Source organism: Centroberyx affinis, unplaced genomic scaffold (genome assembly GCF_046629955.1).
Source record: "Centroberyx affinis isolate AG114_WGS23_722 - 3 ecotype Tasmania unplaced genomic scaffold, CSIRO-AGI_Caff_v1 ptg004364l_1, whole genome shotgun sequence".
NCBI lineage: Eukaryota > Metazoa > Chordata > Actinopteri > Beryciformes > Berycidae > Centroberyx > Centroberyx affinis.
The window spans coordinates 44,393-64,941 of record NW_027282059.1 but is presented as its reverse complement, the minus strand read 5'-3'; the positions used below and the strand labels follow the sequence as shown (position 1 = coordinate 64,941).

The 20,549-nt window shown below is 44.8% G+C and overlaps 1 protein-coding gene across 2 annotated transcripts in view; it reads left to right on the top strand.

The window, feature by feature from the left end:
- The window catches only part of exoc2 (exocyst complex component 2), a 35,518-nt gene that overhangs the window by 12,936 nt on the left and 2,033 nt on the right, over positions 1-20,549 (top strand). The window contains exons 5-24 of one of the 2 annotated variants that reach the window (XM_071543677.1): positions 113-226; positions 699-823; positions 5,057-5,137; positions 6,161-6,306; positions 6,833-6,914; positions 7,067-7,169; positions 8,187-8,305; positions 9,267-9,344; positions 11,750-11,869; positions 12,535-12,659; positions 13,139-13,207; positions 13,336-13,493; positions 13,640-13,761; positions 14,502-14,563; positions 16,400-16,480; positions 16,659-16,718; positions 17,287-17,348; positions 17,457-17,523; positions 18,440-18,556; positions 19,380-19,521. In XM_071543677.1, the coding sequence (XP_071399778.1) occupies positions 113-226; positions 699-823; positions 5,057-5,137; positions 6,161-6,306; positions 6,833-6,914; positions 7,067-7,169; positions 8,187-8,305; positions 9,267-9,344; positions 11,750-11,869; positions 12,535-12,659; positions 13,139-13,207; positions 13,336-13,493; positions 13,640-13,761; positions 14,502-14,563; positions 16,400-16,480; positions 16,659-16,718; positions 17,287-17,348; positions 17,457-17,523; positions 18,440-18,556; positions 19,380-19,521 (2,033 nt within the window). The remainder of the gene's footprint in view (positions 1-112; positions 227-698; positions 824-5,056; positions 5,138-6,160; positions 6,307-6,832; positions 6,915-7,066; positions 7,170-8,186; positions 8,306-9,266; positions 9,345-11,749; positions 11,870-12,534; positions 12,660-13,138; positions 13,208-13,335; positions 13,494-13,639; positions 13,762-14,501; positions 14,564-16,399; positions 16,481-16,658; positions 16,719-17,286; positions 17,349-17,456; positions 17,524-18,439; positions 18,557-19,379; positions 19,522-20,549) is intronic. The other variant, XM_071543678.1, reaches the window with a different exon arrangement.

Here is a 20,549-nt window from a genome sequence, read left to right as displayed (position 1 = left end):
ATTCAAGTAATGAGTATACTTATACTTAATAAAAGTATTCTTTCTGTGCAAGGAGGACTGCTTGCTTTCCTGCTTTCCATCTGTGTTCATCTTTGTATCTGTCCTCTCACAGAGGTAAAATCCCGCAGAAAGACATGGAGCTGACATTTCCAGGAATGAGTGGAGACTTCACCAGTGAGAACTTCTCTGCTACCTGGTACCTCATAGAAAACCACTCAGGCACCAGGTAGGCTCCTCATCAAGACGGACCTCAACCACTCCAAATATTGCCATCCCCACCCCCACATTCTGGCCCTTCTAATCTGCCATAACACAGTGAGCCAGAGAAGGAGTTAGGTGTGTAAACGAGGCAGCCTGCTGACCCCAAAGCCCTGAGCCCAGTTCCTTGTCATGTTAGGACAGTGGAAAGTTATTTTGGACTCTCCTGGCTTCCTCTCCCTCCTGCTTAGCCTTCCAGTAACCCAGACCCCAGGATCCAGCATAGCCAGGGGCCTCTGTTTGGACCTCACTGGGTGACTGTTTCTTCCTGCTGAGGAAACCTCACTCAGGACACTGACACACAGACAAATGCACACACACTGACCACAAATGTGTGCGTGGCTGTGTTTGTGTGCATAGGCATGCATGCTTGTGTCTGCTGTGTATGAGTATTGTGAATCCCAAATATAATTCCATAGTCTTTCTTGTTGTTTCCCCAGTTTTGAGCATTTGCGGATGGCAGCCAGTAATCTGAAGAAGCAGGCCACTAAGAAGAATGAAGGTAGTCTGGCTTATGTGAAAGGAGGCCTCAGTACATTCTTTGAAGCCCAGGATGCTCTGGCAGGTGAGAAAGATTAACACATTTTTGGTCTTCTGTTGGGTTTTCAGCAAATGGGCTTTAATTAACACACATATTTCCGAACCATCACTCTTCAGCTCTGCTCAGAATAGAGCTCTTAAGTTTTAGAAAGTGTGTGTGTGTGTCTCATGCGGTGCTTTTCCCCACATGCGGTTGAGCAGTGGTTGATTAAAGAGGCTCATTTGGGCGCCGTGTGAGAACCGTCCGCTTTGTACCACAGTAACACCAGCCAACCTCAACACGCCTAATTCACCTTCATTAAAATTAGATCAGCTCTCACCTGTCATTCACAGCAGCACAGTCCCTTTAGAGCCTGGGAGTGGGCAGATGTATTTAATTGTGCATGGATACACACACACACACACACACACACACACACACACACTCTCTGACCTTCAGATTTCAAGGTAGCAGAGACTGACTGACTGCTGTCGCTCTGCCAGGTAGCTCAAATCAATTGTTCGCTTCATCATTCATACTTTTGTCTGTTTACTTTCTGCTCCCCTCATGGCCACTCAGTTACTTCCCCTTACTATTTATATGTACACTTTTCTGCCTCCGTCATTATTATTATTGCTTTCCGTGTGTTTGTGCCCTGGTTGGGAGAGAGGCAATGTTTTCATTGTTAGTGCCTGAATCTAAATAAACGGAGCAGCCCAACACAATGCAGGCCAGAGTATTAGGACTGATAGTGCTGATAACAGGCCCAATATGAGCAATGGGAACAATGCACAGCCATTCTCACGTTCAGACTGAGCGTGCCTACTGTGTGCCCCACTGCATGTGAATGGGAAATGTACAGTCCCCAGTGATGGAGGAAGCGATGCACCATGGATGGACTGAAGTGACCTGTGACCCAGGAGAGCATGCTCAGGCTTTGTGATCTGTGTGACATACTGTAGGATTTACTTCACTCAATAGACTTGGGAGTTCATTCTTTAATTTCTTCTCTCCTGTCTTCTGATCATTTTGACTCATTACAGCTCTAGAACATCCATTCTTGGCCAGGCGTTGGCTCTGAGTCATAAAAAATCAAGTGGTAGCCCAGAATGGATAGCTCAAGTGGAGATATTCTGTATAGGTATGGTCCGCCAAACCGACATACCAGACGGCATGCTGCTAGCCAGCCAGCTCTAGACGGCTCTGCAATTGCTCACTGCCAGGCCTAGTTAGCACAGCTGTCTCAGAAACTGTGAATCCTTTCTTTGTCTCTCTGCGTTTGGCAGGTCTGTGTTGTTGTGAGTCATTACAAATGAACCTCACCTGAGATATTGCTGCGAAAAATTGAAAGGAAATTAGCAAAACTGTGTGTATGTGTGCAGATGGGTGTTTGTGTGTTCTCCTTGGTCAGAATGTGCAGTGTTAAAAAGTTGGTGTTTAGCCTGTAGTGCTTCCAGAACTCTCAATCACCATTAAAAGCCATTTTTAGTCTCCTGTCCTGTTTATTTTCTATTCTGCCTGCATGTGAGAATTTTATTAATGGCTCTCATAAAAGTCAAAAGTTTTATTAATACGAGCGCACTGCTGACGGCCAGGTGGAAACAAGAGGGAAGACAAGCCAAATCTGGAAAAAGAAATGAGGCGAATAGAAAATGTTTAGAGCAAATAGCAGGTCTCTGACTTCAGTATCCATGGGGTTCTCTCTCTCTTTCTCTCTTTCTTGTCCACACTGGTTGTCTCCATCTCTTCATCTCCAGTATAGCTAGGCATCTCCAACAGAAACAGAGGGCTGGTGTGCACAACAAGATCCAATTTCTTTCTTTAATGACCTCTCTTTGTGTTCCCCGCTGTGCTTAAGCACACAGTTTAGACTTTTGGAGCAGCAAACCACAAATCTTGTTCATTTCAGTGCTGTTAGGCTTAGTTAGCTAATGTCAGCCTTTGGCTAATGTGGAAACAAGAATGGGAGCTCTTGCATGGCCTCACAAGCTTGGGCATGATTTAAGGGGTGAACTGGACCCAGAACAGTACTCCTATTCTTAGAGACTATATAAGTGTTGGTCCTGGACATCTAAAGTAATCTGCTCTGCCTGACAGGCTTTGACCTAAAGAGGCAGAAGAGATGCAACTTCACTCTGCTGAAGTTACTCATGGTCTCAATGTCACAGGTCAGACACCCTAGATGTGAGGTCTTTACTCCTTGGTCAATCGGCCTAGTGACTGGGGGGTGGAAGGGTGTGGGGCGTTGAGAGGCAAAGGCGGTTTAACAGGAAACAAGTGGTTCTGTAAACTCTCCATGTGAGCCACAGCAGACTGGTGAAAGAGATGGAAGGGGTTCGTCGTAGGGGCTGTTTGGTCAGGGAGCCCAGTGACAAATTGAGCCATGCTCCTAGGGGTCTTCTGGGACCGGGCTTCTCCGGCTGATTGAATGACTGACAGTCTGTCAGGGAGGCCAGGGCTGTTGCCACTAAAATGTTGAAATTTGAGGTTTTTTATTGTTGTGTGAAAAGGAAGTCTCCCAGTGATGCAGGAAGCGGCACGGCTACCGTGTTCCAAAAATGACAGATTCCCAGGGCCTATTCCCCAAGCTCCCAGCCCCGGCAGGAGTCAAAACATCTCCAGCTTTAGAATCCAGGGACACTGTATTTTTATTCTTATTCATTTTTTTTCCTCAACGGTTCCAGGAAGTGAAGCAGGAGCTGCAGCTCTTCCTCAGGTCCTGGCTGTGTGTTATCCGGACCCTGACCTAGTGTTTAGGTTAGCTGTGACGTCATCGCCCCTTCAGCAAGAGTGTGTGACAGACGCAGAGGACACACAGCTGGCAACAGGGCAAGGGGGGAGTGTAGAGACGAGAAGCAGACCTGCAGTGTGTGTATGCGTGCGTGTGAGATTGTATATGTGTGATTTTGTCTGCCTGTGTGTTCAGCCCTATCAATCCCATGTTCTCCCATATACACTCTCAGGTCTCGTTGCTTTTGTCTTCATTTTTCAGAGTAACCTGCATCTGGCCGTGTTTTCTGACCACGCTGCCGGTTGATGAGCAGCGAGAGGTGCATGAAAGGACCAGCAGTGTCCGTGCCGATTAGGCAATGGCATGTTTGAACAGTGTGTTTTAGGAATACCTCGGCCTCTGCCTTGAGGCTTCTGTCTGTCAGAATGGACCCACATATTTATTTACAGAACTCTCCCCCTTCTCTTTGCCTCCCAGTCCTTCTGCTTTGTCCCAGCTCAGCTAACAGCCATTGTTTGTAGTGGAACAAATGTGGGAGAAGGAGGAAGGTAGGAAAGTGAAGAGAAGAGAAATGAGAGGATCGTCATCCTTTTTATCCCCCCCCCCCACCGTTTCTTTCTCCTCACTTCATTCTTCAGATATGCGCTTGGTGCGTATTTGAAGCTCCCCACAAAAATGTACGAAAAGCTCTCCCAAACCTCCTCCACCTCTCCTCTACTCTGTCAATAAACCCACACTGCCCCTCTCAGCACCCAGCTGCCCCACTACTGCAGACCATTTATTTATTCATATGGGTAGCCACACCACTCTCTCTCTCTCTCTCTCGCTCTCTCGCTCTCTCGCTGTCTCGCTCTCTCTCTCTCTCTCTCTCTCTTGTTCTTTCTCGTTCTCTCATTTCTTCTTTTTCAATTTCACCCAGTCTGGTGTAAAGCTGGTCATGCTAAGTGATGGGGACAAGCCGTCTGAGAGTTCCTCCCTCCTCCCCCCTCAGCAGCAGCAATTTTTGGCATCCAGGCCTCCAGCTCTCCTCTTCCAAATATTATTTCTCAGACAGATGAAACATTTTGGATTTGCATTACCTCCGGGTTGAAGGGCTCAAAATGTCCCAGGACCACAAAACGGTGCTGAAACTGTTAGGTCATTCGTCAGGTGAATCAATCCAGTACACCAGGACAGGGTCAGGTTTTCGGTTGCGTGGGAACATGCACAAGGCGGGTAGGGTTCAACAGCAGCATCTGTGGGCGGAGACCCGCGGAGGTTATCTCCCATCTACCACTGGGGTAGGGGCTGTTTATTGTTTTACCTTCGGTTCCTGAAATTGAAAATGTTCTGGACTTTCGGAATTGCACATTAGTTACTCCAGAGTGTTGTTTTATAACACACAGAGACCCTCAAATAATTCTCTCCAACCTTTTTTTTTGTCTCCACACTACTTATCTGCCTTCATGCCTACAGTTATCATTCATCATATTTTATTTCAGTGGATTTCACTGGATGTTATCGGTCCTAATGCTTCACAATATGAATTATACTGACTTTTGTTTCAGCAATCCACCAGAGGCTGGAGTCTGATGGCACAGAGAGAGTGGAGGGATCAATGACCCAACGTCTAGAAAACATACTCAACAGTAAGCATCCTTTCATCTAGAATCCACCCCCAACAGAAATTCTAACCATAATGTTGTATTAGTGAAGGCATGGCAGACTGCATTTATTATTCACGCTCCTCATGTGTTAATCTCTTAGAAGTTCAGTTATTGGGACATTTCCTCTAAAGTATCCCCTCAGCAATGGACAAAGTGATTATGAGGATAGGATTAGTCTGGTGCTCTGTGCTGCCCACCTTCAGCCTCTACCAATTATCACACACACTCATACACCATTCACACACCAAACACATACACACAGTGTATGTTCAGTCTCCTTTGTAGGTCTTGCCCCCATTGGAGAGCGGATCCCTCAGCGGATCCTGTGTCCCCACCCTCTCATCTCATACATGATAATGTGACTCCTCTAATGGAGGGTCAATAAGCAGGTCCTTTTCCCGGAGTCTAGAGTAAATAAACCTCCTAGCCGGACGCAGCTTTCATCCCCGCAGCCCCAGACATGTGGGCCCACAGCCCAGTGGGCCCAGGCCACTGCTCGCCTCCTACCCCAAAAGCCCGTACGTCAAACACATAGCCCAATCAGCCAATCACAGAATGGCCCCACCAAATGTCAACCTCATGACAACTCGTCAGTCAGAGCGCAGAGCGGGGAGTGAGAAATGTGAAATGTTCCTCTGTTCGCTCTCACGCTGTTTTTCCTTTAGGGATGGAGGGGGTGTTCTTTTTTTGATTAAAAGAACTTCGTAGGGGTTTTTTTTCTTTCTGCCGGCACATCCGAGGCCACCCACGAAGCCAGGGTGTAGCGTGCAAAGGGTCCACCAAGCTGGCTGAGTGAGAGATAGCTGTCATCCTCTCCTTAGCAGCTCTGTCTCTCCACTCCTGCTCGCCTGTCTCTAGGTCAGATAGCATACAGTTCAGGAGGAAAACCAGAGACCTGTAATAAGAGGGAAATGTGGTATCGACGTTTATTTTTATAGTATCTCCCTTTCTCATTTTCTCCCACCTCTTTCACTCTCTCTCTTTCTCTCTCTGTCTTTCTCGTAGGAGCGAGCGATACTGCAGATACTCTGTTCCAGGAGGTCTTGGGGCGGAAGGACAAAGCTGACTCCACACGCAACGCACTCAATGTCCTGCAGCGGTTCAAGTTTCTCTTCAACCTGCCACTCTACATTGAACGCAATATCCAGAAGGTGCAATACAACTACACACACTCACAGTCACACAGACACACACGCACACACAAGGGGTATACAAAACAACAGAAATGCGTAGAAATGTGTGAATATCAAGTAATGAATAGAGCCACCCTTTGCCTTCAGAATGGCTTCAATTCTCCTTGTAATGCTTTCAAACAACTTCTGAGCTATGTGCATCAGCAATGCAGGCACCAACAATTTGGCTTCTTTGGAACTCCGTTAGTTGCCTCAACTCACATATAAAAGCGGTGATTATTAGGCCTCTATAAAGCTGGCATATATTGCTAAAGGGCGTGCCTTTGTCATTTTGATTTTGTTACTTCAAAATGAAATTTCTTTTACATACATCCTGTATGCATATTCGTTGCAAGGCACTTGGATATCTGTCACCCAGAGGGTGGTGCTAGAGAGGCTTAAATGCACGGTGCAAGTACAACAAACACAGTGTTTGGCATGTACTAATTTGCCTGTACTATCCAGTCATTGCAATATCAACTAAATTACCTTTTCTCTCTCTCAGGGAGATTATGATGTGGTGATCAATGACTATGAGAAAGCCAAATCTCTTTTTGGCAATACTGAGGTCCCTGTCTTCAAAAAAGGTAAACATATATCCCCCTGAGGGTTTTTAACCCAACTAATCTATAATATATTGCTTTATCTCAGCAGTGAAGACTCTTGGCTTTGTAAAATCCCTGAGTTGTGGTCTCACTGTGAATAACTGTGTGTTTGCCTGTTTCCCTGCTCTGTGTAGTGTACGCTGAGGTGGAGACGAGGATTGGAGCACTGAGGAGTCTCCTATTAGAGAAACTGCTGCAAACCCCGTCAACACTGCACGACCAGAAGAGATACATCAGGTCTCTTTACACATCGCTCATACAATCCTGCTATCTCATACAATCTTTGCACATTTCACACAGTTGTTATACATCTCATGTAGTCTTTATACATGTCATACAGTCTTTACACGTCTCATGTAATTCTAACATATCTCATACAGTCTTTACAAATACACATTCACACATCTCCTATGTCTACACATTGCGTACAGTTTTTACATATCACAAACAGTCTTTACACATTTCAGGCAATTTGTACACAGTGAATGCAGTCTTGATACATGAAGTACAGTCTTTCGTCGCACTTCCTTGGTTTCCATAACTGTCTGTCTGTCTCATCATTTACCTGCACCTTATCCTCTATCCACTTTCCTTGTTTTTTTCTCTCTGCCTCTCACTTCCCTCTGGCTGTTCACTAATCCTGTCAGTGTTCTGCTGTCTCACTCTCTGTTTCTGTTTCTATTTTTTTCTCTTCCCCGTCTTTCTCTTCCCCTCTTTTTCCTCCATCCATCTATCCATCCATACTTGTGGTCTCGCCCGGTTTATTATTGTTAAGACCGACCTGTCAGGAACACAGAGACCAGCTCTCAACCACACGGCAACATCTTTCATCCTGCTGCATTAGGCATGGCTCTGAACGCCCACTCAGCTCCTGTTTACTCTTTACATAGTGTGGGAGCTGTGTGTTGGAGCTGTGTGTTGTGTATTTATGTGTGTGTGGGGGGGGTGGGCGCTTGGGTGTGTATGTCTGTAAGTGTGTGCGTGTTTGTGTGTGTGTTTGCGCCTGTTTGTCTTTCTCAAAGTTTTGAAGGATGCCACCTAATGAGGAACAAATGAGCGGGTTCATAGGATGGCAGTCGAGAGAGCCAGGCCGCAGCCCAGGGAGTGACTCATCTCACATCCCACAGATCACTGAGTGCCGCCCCGGAAATAAACTTGGGGAGAGGGATGATTGAGGGTGAAGTGTTTGTGGAGGTCTGGAGGTCTGATTTTAATTTCTTAAGATGTTGTGTGTGTGTGTTTGCGCATGTGTAGGTACCTGTCTGACCTGCATGCTCCAGGGGACCCAGCATGGCAGTGCATCTACGCTCAGCACAAGTGGATCCTGCAGCTGATGCAAAACTGCAGGGAAGAGTTCATCAATGACCAGAGAGGTGACTAACACACACACACACACACATGCAAGCACACATTTGAGCTGACTAATATTACACACAAAGTGAAAAGCCCCTATTTAGCATTTCCAATCAGGCTTGTGGATGTCATGTGAATCTGAAGGTGGCTTTGGGTAGAGAAAACCAGCTGCCTCTCCATCATACCAATACTCTGCCTATATTCCCCTCTCCCTCTCTAGCCCTTTCTGTCATCCCCCCTCCCCCCTCCCCCCTTCCCTCTTCCCTGCCTGTTCTGCTTGAGGCCTGCGTGTTTATTTTTTCATGAATGTATGAATAAGATGAAAGTGAGGGAGCATTGGCTTTGGATTTGGGTTTCAGGGCCTGACATGTTACCGCACACACACACACACACACACTCACGGCTGCACAGATGGATTGGAACAATTAACCCCAATTAAGCTGTTTCTCTGTTAAATCAGCCAACAGAAAAATGTGGATGTGAAACCGTCCGCTCAGGAAGAACAGCGATTCGGCAGCCATGCTTAGAGACACACACACACACACACACTCATACGCTTACACACAGGCGCACACAAATACATACAGAGTGCATTGTGAGTGGGTGGCTGCTTCACATAGTGCAGCTGGAACATAAACATGTCTAATGCTAAGGGTAACAGTGGTTTCCGGGGCTCATGTTGATGGATCTCGGCGCTGGTGTGCTCTCTGCCTTTCCATAGTTAAATACCATCTTGATTATCATGTCAGGGATGGCCCCTCTTGTCCACACATGCATTCCACCGCAACGCAACACTAGAGTGAATCTTAAATTGCATGCGACTTCTTTGCTAATTGCTGGTTCGCAAAAAAAGCGCATGCACGCAGACACGTGCGCGCACACACACCCAGTGACACATATACATAAAGACAACGTACACATATACTAGAATGCACACACAAACTCACAATCCTTCTGTCTCTTTCTCTCTCCTTTCTGCAGCAGCTGTCTCCTGTCCCCTCTCCTGTCGTACTGTACAGAGTGCCCCACCTCCCCACCCTCTCCCCACACACACACCTGGTAGCTATTTGTCGCGACCCCCCCCCCCCATCCATCCCCGCTCTCAGCTGCTCACCTCTCTTCCAAGTATGAAACCAGTGCCTCCTAAAACATCCCTCAACCCAAGCAGCCCCTTGAACAGCCACCATCAAAAACCACATCCCCTATACTCCCCCACTCCCACCCACACCCCTCCTCTCATAGCAGGACACCCCCTTCTGGTACCTCACAGCCATCCCCTCTGCTGGCGTCTCCTCTTCCCCCTTATATCACGTTTACCAGCACAGTCCATTCATAAGCCACTTTTCTCTGCTATTGTCAGCATCACACGTGGCAGGGATAATTGCTCTTTGATGGGCCGGCCATGTCTGCCATAACTGATGTAATTTTCTCTTTCATGTTGTGTATGCTGTGTTCCGGTCCAGAATATGAGGTTAGAGGCCATTCTGGCGTAGCTATGATTCTGTTAATTACCCTCTAAATTGCCTTAAACGTGAAATAGACCCATCCATCTTTGTTTGAACAAAAGCCTGAATCTCAGTTTTCTTGTGAGGTAGCATAGCAGTGCAAGTTGCTTCCGTATGTCTAAACACTCCCATCGTGCTCTGGTATTGCAATCTGACTCTGCCCAATTCAATTATAAACTGTGGTACTCTTATTTCCTGAACAATGCTTCCTCTGCCAATGTCAATACAATTAGAAGCAAATTTTGTCTGTAGGAAAATAGCTTTGTCAGTGAACAATTAGAGGGATTCCAGTGTTCATACATTGCATTGGACAACATGCGGTTGTGATTTGAAGCTCAGTGGGTACCACTCTGGTAATTATTACTCTTAAATTAGCATATTAATCAGATGTATGCGTGTGTGTGTGTATCAGTGTTAGAAATTATAGTCTATAGCATGAGAATGATACAGCATAATTATGTGTGGAGTCACTATATTTGAATGGGAGAACGTTAGCTGTGTGTGTATGCGTGTGTATGTGTGCATGTGCGTGCATACGCATGTATATGTGTGTGTGTTTAGACAGAAAGCAGGCGTGTGTGGTCTGGGTTGCTGACCCCTTGGGGAACAGGAAGTCGTCCGACCTGCAAAGAAGCGTCAGACCAAAGGAGGAAGTGAGCAGAGCTGACACACACACACACACACACACAGTCTTCAACACACACACACACACACACACACACACACACACACACACACACAAAGAAGTTCATATATTTTAACTTCAAACTTCAACTTCAAACCAGCTACAAACAACAAAGCATAATGAATACTTGGAGCACATAAAGAAGTCTTACAGGCCTGCACACTCAAACCCATACTGTACACACACACACACACAGTTGCTCATTCTGAGGACGCCAAGGGTTCACCCGACACCTGGATCAACAGCAGCTCTCATCCCTATAAAAAGAGAGGAAAACATCTCTAAGAATGAGACTGTACCGCTCTATATGGACTGTGTGTGTGTGTGTGTGTGTGTGTGTGTGTGTCAGCGTCTGCGCCTGTATCCGTGCTGTGGGAGAGCTCTGCTCTTCTGAGCTCTGAGAGGCTGCTTACAGGTTAATCTGACTCAATTTAGAATTTCCTTACATTTGGAGACAGGATTAGTGTGTTGTGTGCACAGCCAGCTTGACCACTCAGCATTTGCTTTTCTGCTTGGGGATTTCTCAACACACACCCATGCAGTTTGTGACTCACCAGTACACTCTCTCTGTGTGTGAGACACATGTTTTGGAAATGTGGCTCATCCTTCTCCCTTTTACAAAAACGCTGTGTAGGCGTGCGTGTACAGCCTACAAACTGCACTTAAGTTTCATTTTCAGTGTAGTAAAAGTTTGATTCCCTCTCAACACTACATTGTTTCACTTTCACTTGAGATTGCTCTCACCCCTTCTGCTAACTCTCCAAATCTTCTACCCCAAAGTTATCTCACTAGCCGAGAAGGATCAGGATAGGGGTGTGAGGTTGCATTAGGACTTGGACATTTGTCACTGCAACGCAGCTCCATATCGCCATCTAGTGGAACCTGGCTGCCTGGCTAATAATCAGACCAGGATTAGACATTACTGAGCCCAGTTTGGCCGATGTAAACCCAGATCACCCCTGGCCCTCACAAACCTCACAGCTCTCTCCCCTCACCCTGGAAACAACGGGACATTCTCTCAGCTGTTGGCCAGGGGAGAGATGGATCAAAAGACAAATAAAGAAAGGACGAGAGGGGCAAGGGAGGATTGTTTGGTGTGAAAGCCTGCTGAGCTTATTGAGGAATGTGGAATTATGAAAATGGTTTATTTGATTATTTGATATCTGAAGTATGTGTTTCTTTTTCTTGTGAGTTCATTTCTCATTTCTCCCTTTTCCCGCCCCCCCCTTCTCTCTCTTTCTCTTTCTCTCTCTCTCTTTCTTTATGTCTCTCAGTGGGTGTTGGAGCCATAGCTCTGGACCTGGAGGGGGATACCCGTCCGTTGGCCCTCAGCAGGCTCAGCCACACTGCATCTTTGAAGAGAGGGGGCAGCCTGCGTACGCCACGCCCCAGCAGTATGTATCACTATAACACTGTTCTGCGCATTATAATTCTCTCTCTCTAGTACTGTATTAAATACCGATAACCATTCACAACAGTGGCATTTTTTTAGGTGCTCCTCCCAAGCACTGGGCTGTCTGTGCATTTGTTTTTGCGTTCGTTCCATTGTTTGTGTGTGACGTAATTATGGTTTCCACTGTTTAGGCGGTGCAGATCCCTAAGAGCGCTGCATAAGGGAAACACAGTGTGCATTTGTACACCATGCAGTACAGTAGAAGTCACACAAGTATCAACCAACTTTAGTCTGGTGCACTGTACATCCACATATCAGGAAGTTAAATATTTTGTTCAGCGATTCTTAGTTACAACAACACTGTGCTACCACAGCACTTCAGTGTTAACAGGTGGATTTTTAAAGTCAATTCAGTACACCTTAGATGAGTGACCTTAGATTTTTGTTTCTCAGTGGGTTTGTGTAATGTGCGTGTGTGTGTGTGTGTGTGTGTGTGTGTGTGTGTGTGTGTGTGTGTGTGTGTGTGTGTGTGTGTGTGTGTGTGTGTGTGTGTGTGTGTGTGTGTGTGTGTGTGTGTGTGTGTGTGTGTGTGTGTGTGTGTGTGTGTGTGTGTGTGTGTGTGTGTTCGCGTCTGTGTGTGTGGATGCACGTATGTGTTTATTCCAGCCTGGCGCTTTGAGACCCCCCAGCAGGTGCAGTTTGTGGAGAAGCTGTCAGATGTGGTGATTGGTCAACTGCCCAACTTCTGGAAGCTTTGGATCTCCTACGTTAATGGAAGCCTCTTTAGTGAGGTAAATACTGAGGCAGAATACTTAGTGAGGCATCTTCAGTGGCAGCCTTTATATTGAGATCCAGAAGAGAGCAATGGGATGCAATGGGAGAGTCATGAACACTTGAACAACAAAATTATTTTTGGTCTATAAGTTTTTGACAAAACTTGGAGGAGTGATGTATCTTCACACTATGTTCTAGCGTTTGAAATTTGAAAGCCCATAACTGCTACACCATTGGTCTAATTTTGCTGAAACTTGGAGGAATGATGCATCTTGTTTCTGATTGGCCCAAGCGTTCCCTGCATCATCTGTGGGGGATAACAAGTTTCACTGGTTTTCAGATGATATGGAGTGGCACAGAGATTATATGACTGTATGAGGGCTGGAATTTGTGAAGACTGTATGCTCACTGTTCGTGAAATATAATGTAATCTACTACTTGTATATGGTACACCTTCATTAGTCTTTCTTTATGTTTATGTTGTTTTTTTCTGCAGACCGGAGAAAAATCGGGCCAGGTGGAAAAATCCAAGAAGAATGCCAGACAGAGACAGAATGACTTTAAAGTATGTATTGTGATCATGTCATTTACACACATAAGATATTTTGAGGTTTTTACTCACCACTGTTATTTTTTAAAAATGAATGCAACCTAATCCTGTGTGTGTGTGCATGTGTATGTGTGTGGCTGTAGAAAATGATCGAGGAGTTGACCCATCGGCTAGTGAAGCTTGTGCGGGGGGCTCTCCTCCCCACTACCTTGCCCCCGGTGGAGATGAGTCTCTACGCGGGCTGGGAGAATAAGACGGAGCTCACCGGACCCTGGCTCACACAAGTCATACACATTGTCAGGTACTCTCATTGATTATTTGAATCTGTGTGTTTCATTTAACGTGTGCAATTTTGAAATGGATACATGCAAGAGCTGTTGCCTCCATGTCTGCCATACGTTTTCTAACCTCGATCTCGCTCGCCCTCTCCCTCCGTCTCCCTTCCAGGGGTTGCCATGATGCTTTGTCCACCTTAGAGATCCCTAATGATCTGCTGCAGGTCATCCAGGATCTGCTGCTGGACTTGAGAGTGCACTGCCTCATGGTGACCCTGCTCCACACTACAGAAGGTGAGGGGGGCTTAGGGAAGAGGAGCAGTGACTGATAGATTAGGATATAACATGGTGGGATGATTGATGTAAGATGGATGCTTGCCAACACAGGGGATCTATAATAATCCTAATTTTATGAGCTTTTCACAAATGCAAGACAGACAGGCTGGACACGTGCCTATTTATGCCGCATTCCTCCATAGACTGCCTGGTGGATTTGTTAACAGTCAACGATGTTCATAGTTTTGTGCTGGGCTGGTCATGTGATGGTAATCCGCGTGGACCTCCTTAAACTTGCACGCGCTGTACCTTGCCTGTCTGTTTGTAGGTGTGTGTGTGTGTGTGTGTGTGTGTGTGTGTATGCGCTGTCCCCCAACTGTTATCTTTAGCTGATGCAACATCCAGGTTAGTTATAGAGAAAGTGTTTTGACAGTAAAACCAGAAGTGCTAGGTTTCAATTGTGGTTAGACATGGTTGGTCATTTTGACAAGGGTGCCTGGTTCTCACTTAGCTGTTACTATAAAACCAAGTTAAGTGTGGTTTCAGGAGTAAGACCTTGACTTTAATTCATATTGTGGTTGTCCCTCAGAAACTCTCAATTCTATTTATAATTTTTACTCACAATGACCCCGTATTAATATGATCATAGATGGGAAGACTTTTTTTAGTCCTTGAGTTCAGATGTATAGTCTAGTAAATTTTACCAAGGTTTCAAGTAATTGCCCTTTTGATTCATATGTGTGTTTCTCCTCACTCAGATGTCAAGAGACTTGCTGAGAAGGAGGACTGGGTTGTAGATAATGAGGGAATCACCAGCCTGGTAAGGTCATATTACCACATGAAGCAGCACTGCTTATTTCATGATGATTTTCAGCTATGCCATAAAGGTCACACGTAGACTTAAACTGCTATCGGTATTTTACATGGCTTAACCGTTTTCCATACCTCTATGTGAATTCATGAACAATCAGCGTCCGATATTAGCTGCCTTTTACCCTTCATATTCAGGCTATTTTTCAGACTCTTGTGTCAATAATGGTAAACAAGCTCTTCTTCTTAAAGAATGTGACACTGGACACTGAAAAAAATGTGATCATGGTCTCCTTTTCCACAATTTGTGTAAAGGTGAAAACAAGGACTGATATGGAGCTCTATGTGCCATAAATGGAATTTATTCCACCACTCTGAAATACCTCATTAACAAGGATGCAAACTTGTCATCTTTTTACCATATTTGCCATTTTGATCCCGGGTTCCCTTGAAATTGATCATATAAATTCAGAGAGGCGGTTGTTATTCAACCAACTGATGAGTCAGGGAAAGATGAGTCAAATGTTTTTTTTCAGAATCACAATCATCGTTTTTACCAACTGGATGTTGGCAGATAGACTGATTTTACCAACTAGATGTCGGCTCATTGAGTGGTTTCCCGCTGCCAGACTGAAAGTGTGTGGTTTTTCCCCTTTTTCTCTCACTCTGTCTTTCCACACCATTATTTTGTATTCTATTCTATTCATTATTCTTTATGTCACTTCTTTCATTGATTCTGTAGTGACCATCACAGCTACTAGGGAATTAACGATTAGTATCCGATTGGAATCAAGGATACCTGGGGGGGGATGGAGGGATGCAGGCGTTTACAAATTGTATCTTATGTTTGAGGAAACGGATTCAACAGCACTTGATCAATTTTTTTTTACCTCTGTTCATTCCCATTCGTTTTTAACTCTTCATCCTGTGATGAACTAAGTTACGCTTAGATTGACTTTAAAGTGGCATTATGGCTGGGAACAGACTAGAAGACTTTTAAAGTTGTAACTAATTTTGAAAAGGCATCGTGTCACACACATAATGACAGACTTGTACGAGTATTTTTTTTTCCTTTATTGTTTTTGTCTCCGAGTCATGAAAATAATCACACTAGACGATTAGGCAAGGATGGGGGACCACACACTTAATGATAAAACTGAGATTATCCTGCTGTCTCCTATGTCACTGATGCCACGGACTCTAATCTCATGAGAACCCACCAAAAAAGAATTTGGGTAAATCCGTGGTTGGAGTTATTAGCATTACTATAACTTTTTAATTTAACTCTTCTTTCTGCCTGTAAATTTGGCTCTAATTGGCTATTGGCCGTCTCCACTCTTGGAACAAATCTGTGACCCTCACACACTTCAGGATCCGTCAGAAGTCAATCGTAAATATCCAACATGTTTGATATGATCAGGGCAGTCAGAGTGGTTAAGATTGAATCTGTAATCCCCTCACACTATCACATATTTTGGGCGGACAATCAGTCCTGACCAAGTCTCAGATCAAGGTTTCCCCTCCCGATTGTTGGGATGGACAAAATGGTTTAATCCTCTAGTGTGTCCCCAGCCTAACTTGACCTAAAAAGTTAGTTTTTGATATATTCTCATTTTCCAAATTATGAGAAATAGGCTTTTAAACACTTAATTGTTCTAAATTTTCTCTCTGCAGGAGCATACCAGAGACCTTTTGTCACCTTTTCTGACCCCTCATGTTTGCATCCCTGCTTTAAGGGATCACTGATCTTGCAACATAACATAGTGAAAAGTTGTGGTTTATATTGTGGAGCTGGGCTGCTTTTATAATCTGTGTTATCCATTTCTGGTGGTGGTGTTTTGTCCAGCCTTCCCAGTTTGAACAGTGCATGGTCCAGATGCTGCAGTCGCTCAAAGAGCCCCTGGAAACCAGACCAGGAGAGATCAGCGTAAGATAATTGCATGCAACAGACATACAATTGTCTCATCAAATTGTATTCACACAAAGCACAAAAGTACAATGTAATCACACTCTGGTGTCATCAGTGGGATGAACTTTATTGATCCCTGAGGGGAAATTGGGATTTCTCTGATGTGTTATTTTGTGTTACATTGTGTTTTCTCCAGGTGCTCCAGCTGGAACAGGCCCAGGACCAGGCGTCAGAGCTCTGTGTGGCCATCTTGAAGGTATACTCCACCACATTTTCAGCCTGCGACCCAAATGGGAAATTAGGTTTAAGTATGTGGTCAGAAGCATACCAAACAATCAGGAAAACAGTAATTCTCTCATTGGATATAATCCTGAAATCCTGAAAAAACTAAAAGCACACGACCGTGTCTCTTGGTCAGGGGCTCAAACACATGAAACATGTTAAATGTTTGCCCACTATACTTTTTTTTTTATTATCGTGTTGTTGTATGTGTCCTTTTCCATTTGTATTTACCTTACCTTACCTTACCTTTAACTGTGTTAAAAACAGTTTGTAACTTGTTTATTTATTGTCATGGGAGTGACACATAAATTCTATTCTATTCTGTTCTATTCTATTGTTATGTTACAATGTGGGAACCCGCAATTTTAGGTCTCAATACATAGTTTAAGACAGATTGCTGTGCACCACTATACCTGCTATATAAGCCGATAACAGCGCTACTGGAGCACCTTGTGTCATTGTGCCCAAGTCTATTATATATCTACTATATACATGAGGTGTTTCCCACATACCTGACCAGCATGCCCATGTGTCCAATTCAGGTTTTCATCAACTGCTTGGAGCAGCTGAGCACCAAGACAGATGGAGACGTTGACACATCTCAGTAAGTGTCTGGATGTGTGTGCATTTCTTTGTGTGTAAATTTATGTCCTTGATTACAGTATGTGTGACTCTGTATTAATGTTTATCTATCTCCTGTGTGTGCGCTCAGTAAGTCAGCGGACCTGGGCTCTCCAGACCGTTTTAGCAGTGCTCAGGAGGACTTCAGTCCAACACCAGTAAGCAGAACCACTTGTTTATTGTTTCCTTTAACCTGTTCAGAGTTGGTTCACCTGAAATCCCACATTTGTGGACTGCCAACGTCAACAGAGCGTGGGTTTTCTCTCTTACACAAACAGACAAACACGTGTCACAGTGTCTCACTCATTCAAACCACGAAATGGTATCAGGCTGTTTCCTGGTTGTGGACAGGAAGCAGATACGTCCTCATTTCCTGTAACTTGTTTGAGATGCGAGTGAAGGGGGTTAAGCGTAGGGGAGGAGGAGGAGGAGGAAGAGTAGGGCGTAGAGTGCTTCTGGTAAAGGGAAATGGAGCAGGGTGCAGATGGGGTTTCCCCTGGCCTCTCATGTGCAGCAGGGGTGAGACCGGCAGCCTCTATTGAGTGCAGCTGACCAGAGTTCAGACTAGTGCCACTCATGATGTACCCTCAGTTTGGTGAGAGGGCAGGCTGGAAATCAGCACACATGATACAGGACCATGCCAGACTGTCATTACCACATAGGCATTGGTTTATATCAGCGTATTGACAGAGCCCATGGAAGTCTCTAATGTTGTCTATAGGTCTATAGTCTCGGTTACACCTAGTGTGTCCATATTGTAAGATAAAACAGAGAAATTTTTGTCACTGATGAAATAATTTGTGGGTGTCAAAATATAATCATCCTATGGTCAAATCCAATGAGATGGCGTAGTTTTCTCCTTGGGTGTGTGCTTTTGTCAATGTTTGTATGCTTATGTCTGAATCCGTGTGTGTGTGTGTGTGTGTGTGTGTGTGTGTGTGTGTGTGTGTGTGTGTGTGTGTGTGTGTGTGTGTGTGTGTGTGTGTGTGTGTGTGTGTGTGTGTGTGTGTGTGTGTGTGTGTGTGTGTGTGTGTGTGTGTGTGTGTGTGTGTGTGTGTGTGTGTGTGTGTGTAGGAGCAGCGTCTGCTGATCATCCTCAGTAACTGCCAATACCTGGAGAAACACACCTTCCTCAACCTGGCCGATCACTTTGAGAAACGCGGCTTCACGGGGACAGAGAAGATAACGCGGGTTAGTGAAGCACTCAGTAGCATTATCTAACAACATGCACACTACTCCAATGTCTACCAACCCTTTTACAATTTTGTAGTTATGCTTTTATAATGACTGTAATCACTTCAGATGCGGGCAAGAATACTTCACTCTGTGTCTTGTTGCTCATACTGTTTGTGAGAAGTGTGTTACTTTGTTGAGATGAGTATTACTCACCAAAGACAAAGCGAGCAGGGATGCTGAAGGTCCCTTGGTCTTCTAAGCAAAGATATGACTCTTTCTTTTAAAAGAGCAAAGGTCATGGTCTTGGAAGCTCAGTTCCACATTTCCACTCCTTTCTCTTCTCCACACACTCAGACACACACACACACACACACACACACACACACACAGAATGACTAATGGCTGAATCACAAAGCAAAGAAAGAGTGTTTGGTCGCTCTTCCAGTAAACAGGTGAACGTTATTTTTTGATAGATCAACTTTTTGTGATTACTCTGTCAAGTGAATGCTTTGAAGCAAGATATCATCTGTGGGCTACAGTAGTTTCTCTAGATATTCTCTAGATACAACTAACGACAATCCTAATCAGCCTTCCACTACGATATTTTTCATTCTGCAAATAAACTCACCAGACAGTGGTAGCCATTGTAGGAGTCCCCCATAATGCTTCTACCATACATTTGTTCTCTATTAATACTGCCTTTTTCTTTCTAAATGATGTTTTCAAACAATTACTCTATGCAGTGAAGCAATACCGCAGCAGTAAGTGAATGTTACAATCAGAATATGCACTTAAAAGTGGGACTAGCATACGACAATATCTGTGGTTCTGTGGCCAGGTGAGTGCGGAGGCTGTGCGGGATCTGGATGGAAAACTATTTGACGCCTACATCGAGAGATGGGCTGACCCTATCGCGGGCTCTTTGGAACCCGGCATCTACGCTGGATACTTTGACTGGAAGGACTGCCAAACACCTACAGGTACATTAGAGCCTCATCGCAGGACACACACATGCAAGCCTGTAAAAGAGCGCTGGGTAAGTCACTCTTGGTCTGTGAACTGGTATGTGTAGATGTGTTTAGATGGTGTGTTTCACCCTAGACACATTGAGAAACAGGCTGAGAAGAGGGACGGAAGACACAGGGAAATTACCCACACTAACCACTGACTGACCCCAGTAACATCAGAAGCATAACAGTGATGTGAACTCCGGAGGGCACTATATGTCTCTATGGTCTGATCAGTGATGTTGTGGTTCATATGTGTCATGTGTACAGTACTTCTCTTTGGTGACTTACTGTAACTGCAACTGAGATGAGCTCATTCAGGCTTTCACATACAGTATGATTCTACAGGTCTCTCCAAGATTCTCATGACCTTTCTGTGCTTTGTTTTCTTAATGTGTTGTGGGTGTGTGGGGCTGATTGTACTAAAGGTTCTTTGTGTGTGTTTGTGTGTGTGTGTGTTCGCTCACCAGATGTGCTCTAAAGCCCAGGTGAAACTTAAATGTGTATATGTGGTTTACCTTAGCACAGGATGTGAGGCGACGCACTTGTGTTTGTGTATTGAGTAAATTTTCAAATGGGCAGCAGGTTATTACAAGGCCTCAAAAGGGAGTATTGAACGAAAATATGGCCTAACTCTGGTTTGTGTCTGTGTGTGTGTGTGTTTGTGTGTTTGCCTCTATTTGGGCTGCAAGAAAGAGGAACATTTTGGATTGCTAAACCACAATTCCAGGATATGGTACTTTCACTTGTTGCATTTTCTTGTGTGGAAGCGTATGTGTGCGCTTGATATATGTGTGTGTGTGGGTGCTCAAGGCCTTAGAAGTCAAGAAATCCGCTTTCACTAGTCTTTTGTTGTCTCTTGTTATTACTCTCTTTTTACAGTTAACTAAATGGTACCTACATTTTAAACTGCCAAGCAGCACATCATCATCTACTACTCATCAGCTACTCCTCATAGCACAGTATAAAGTATTACACTGACACTTAATTGTTAGCAATAA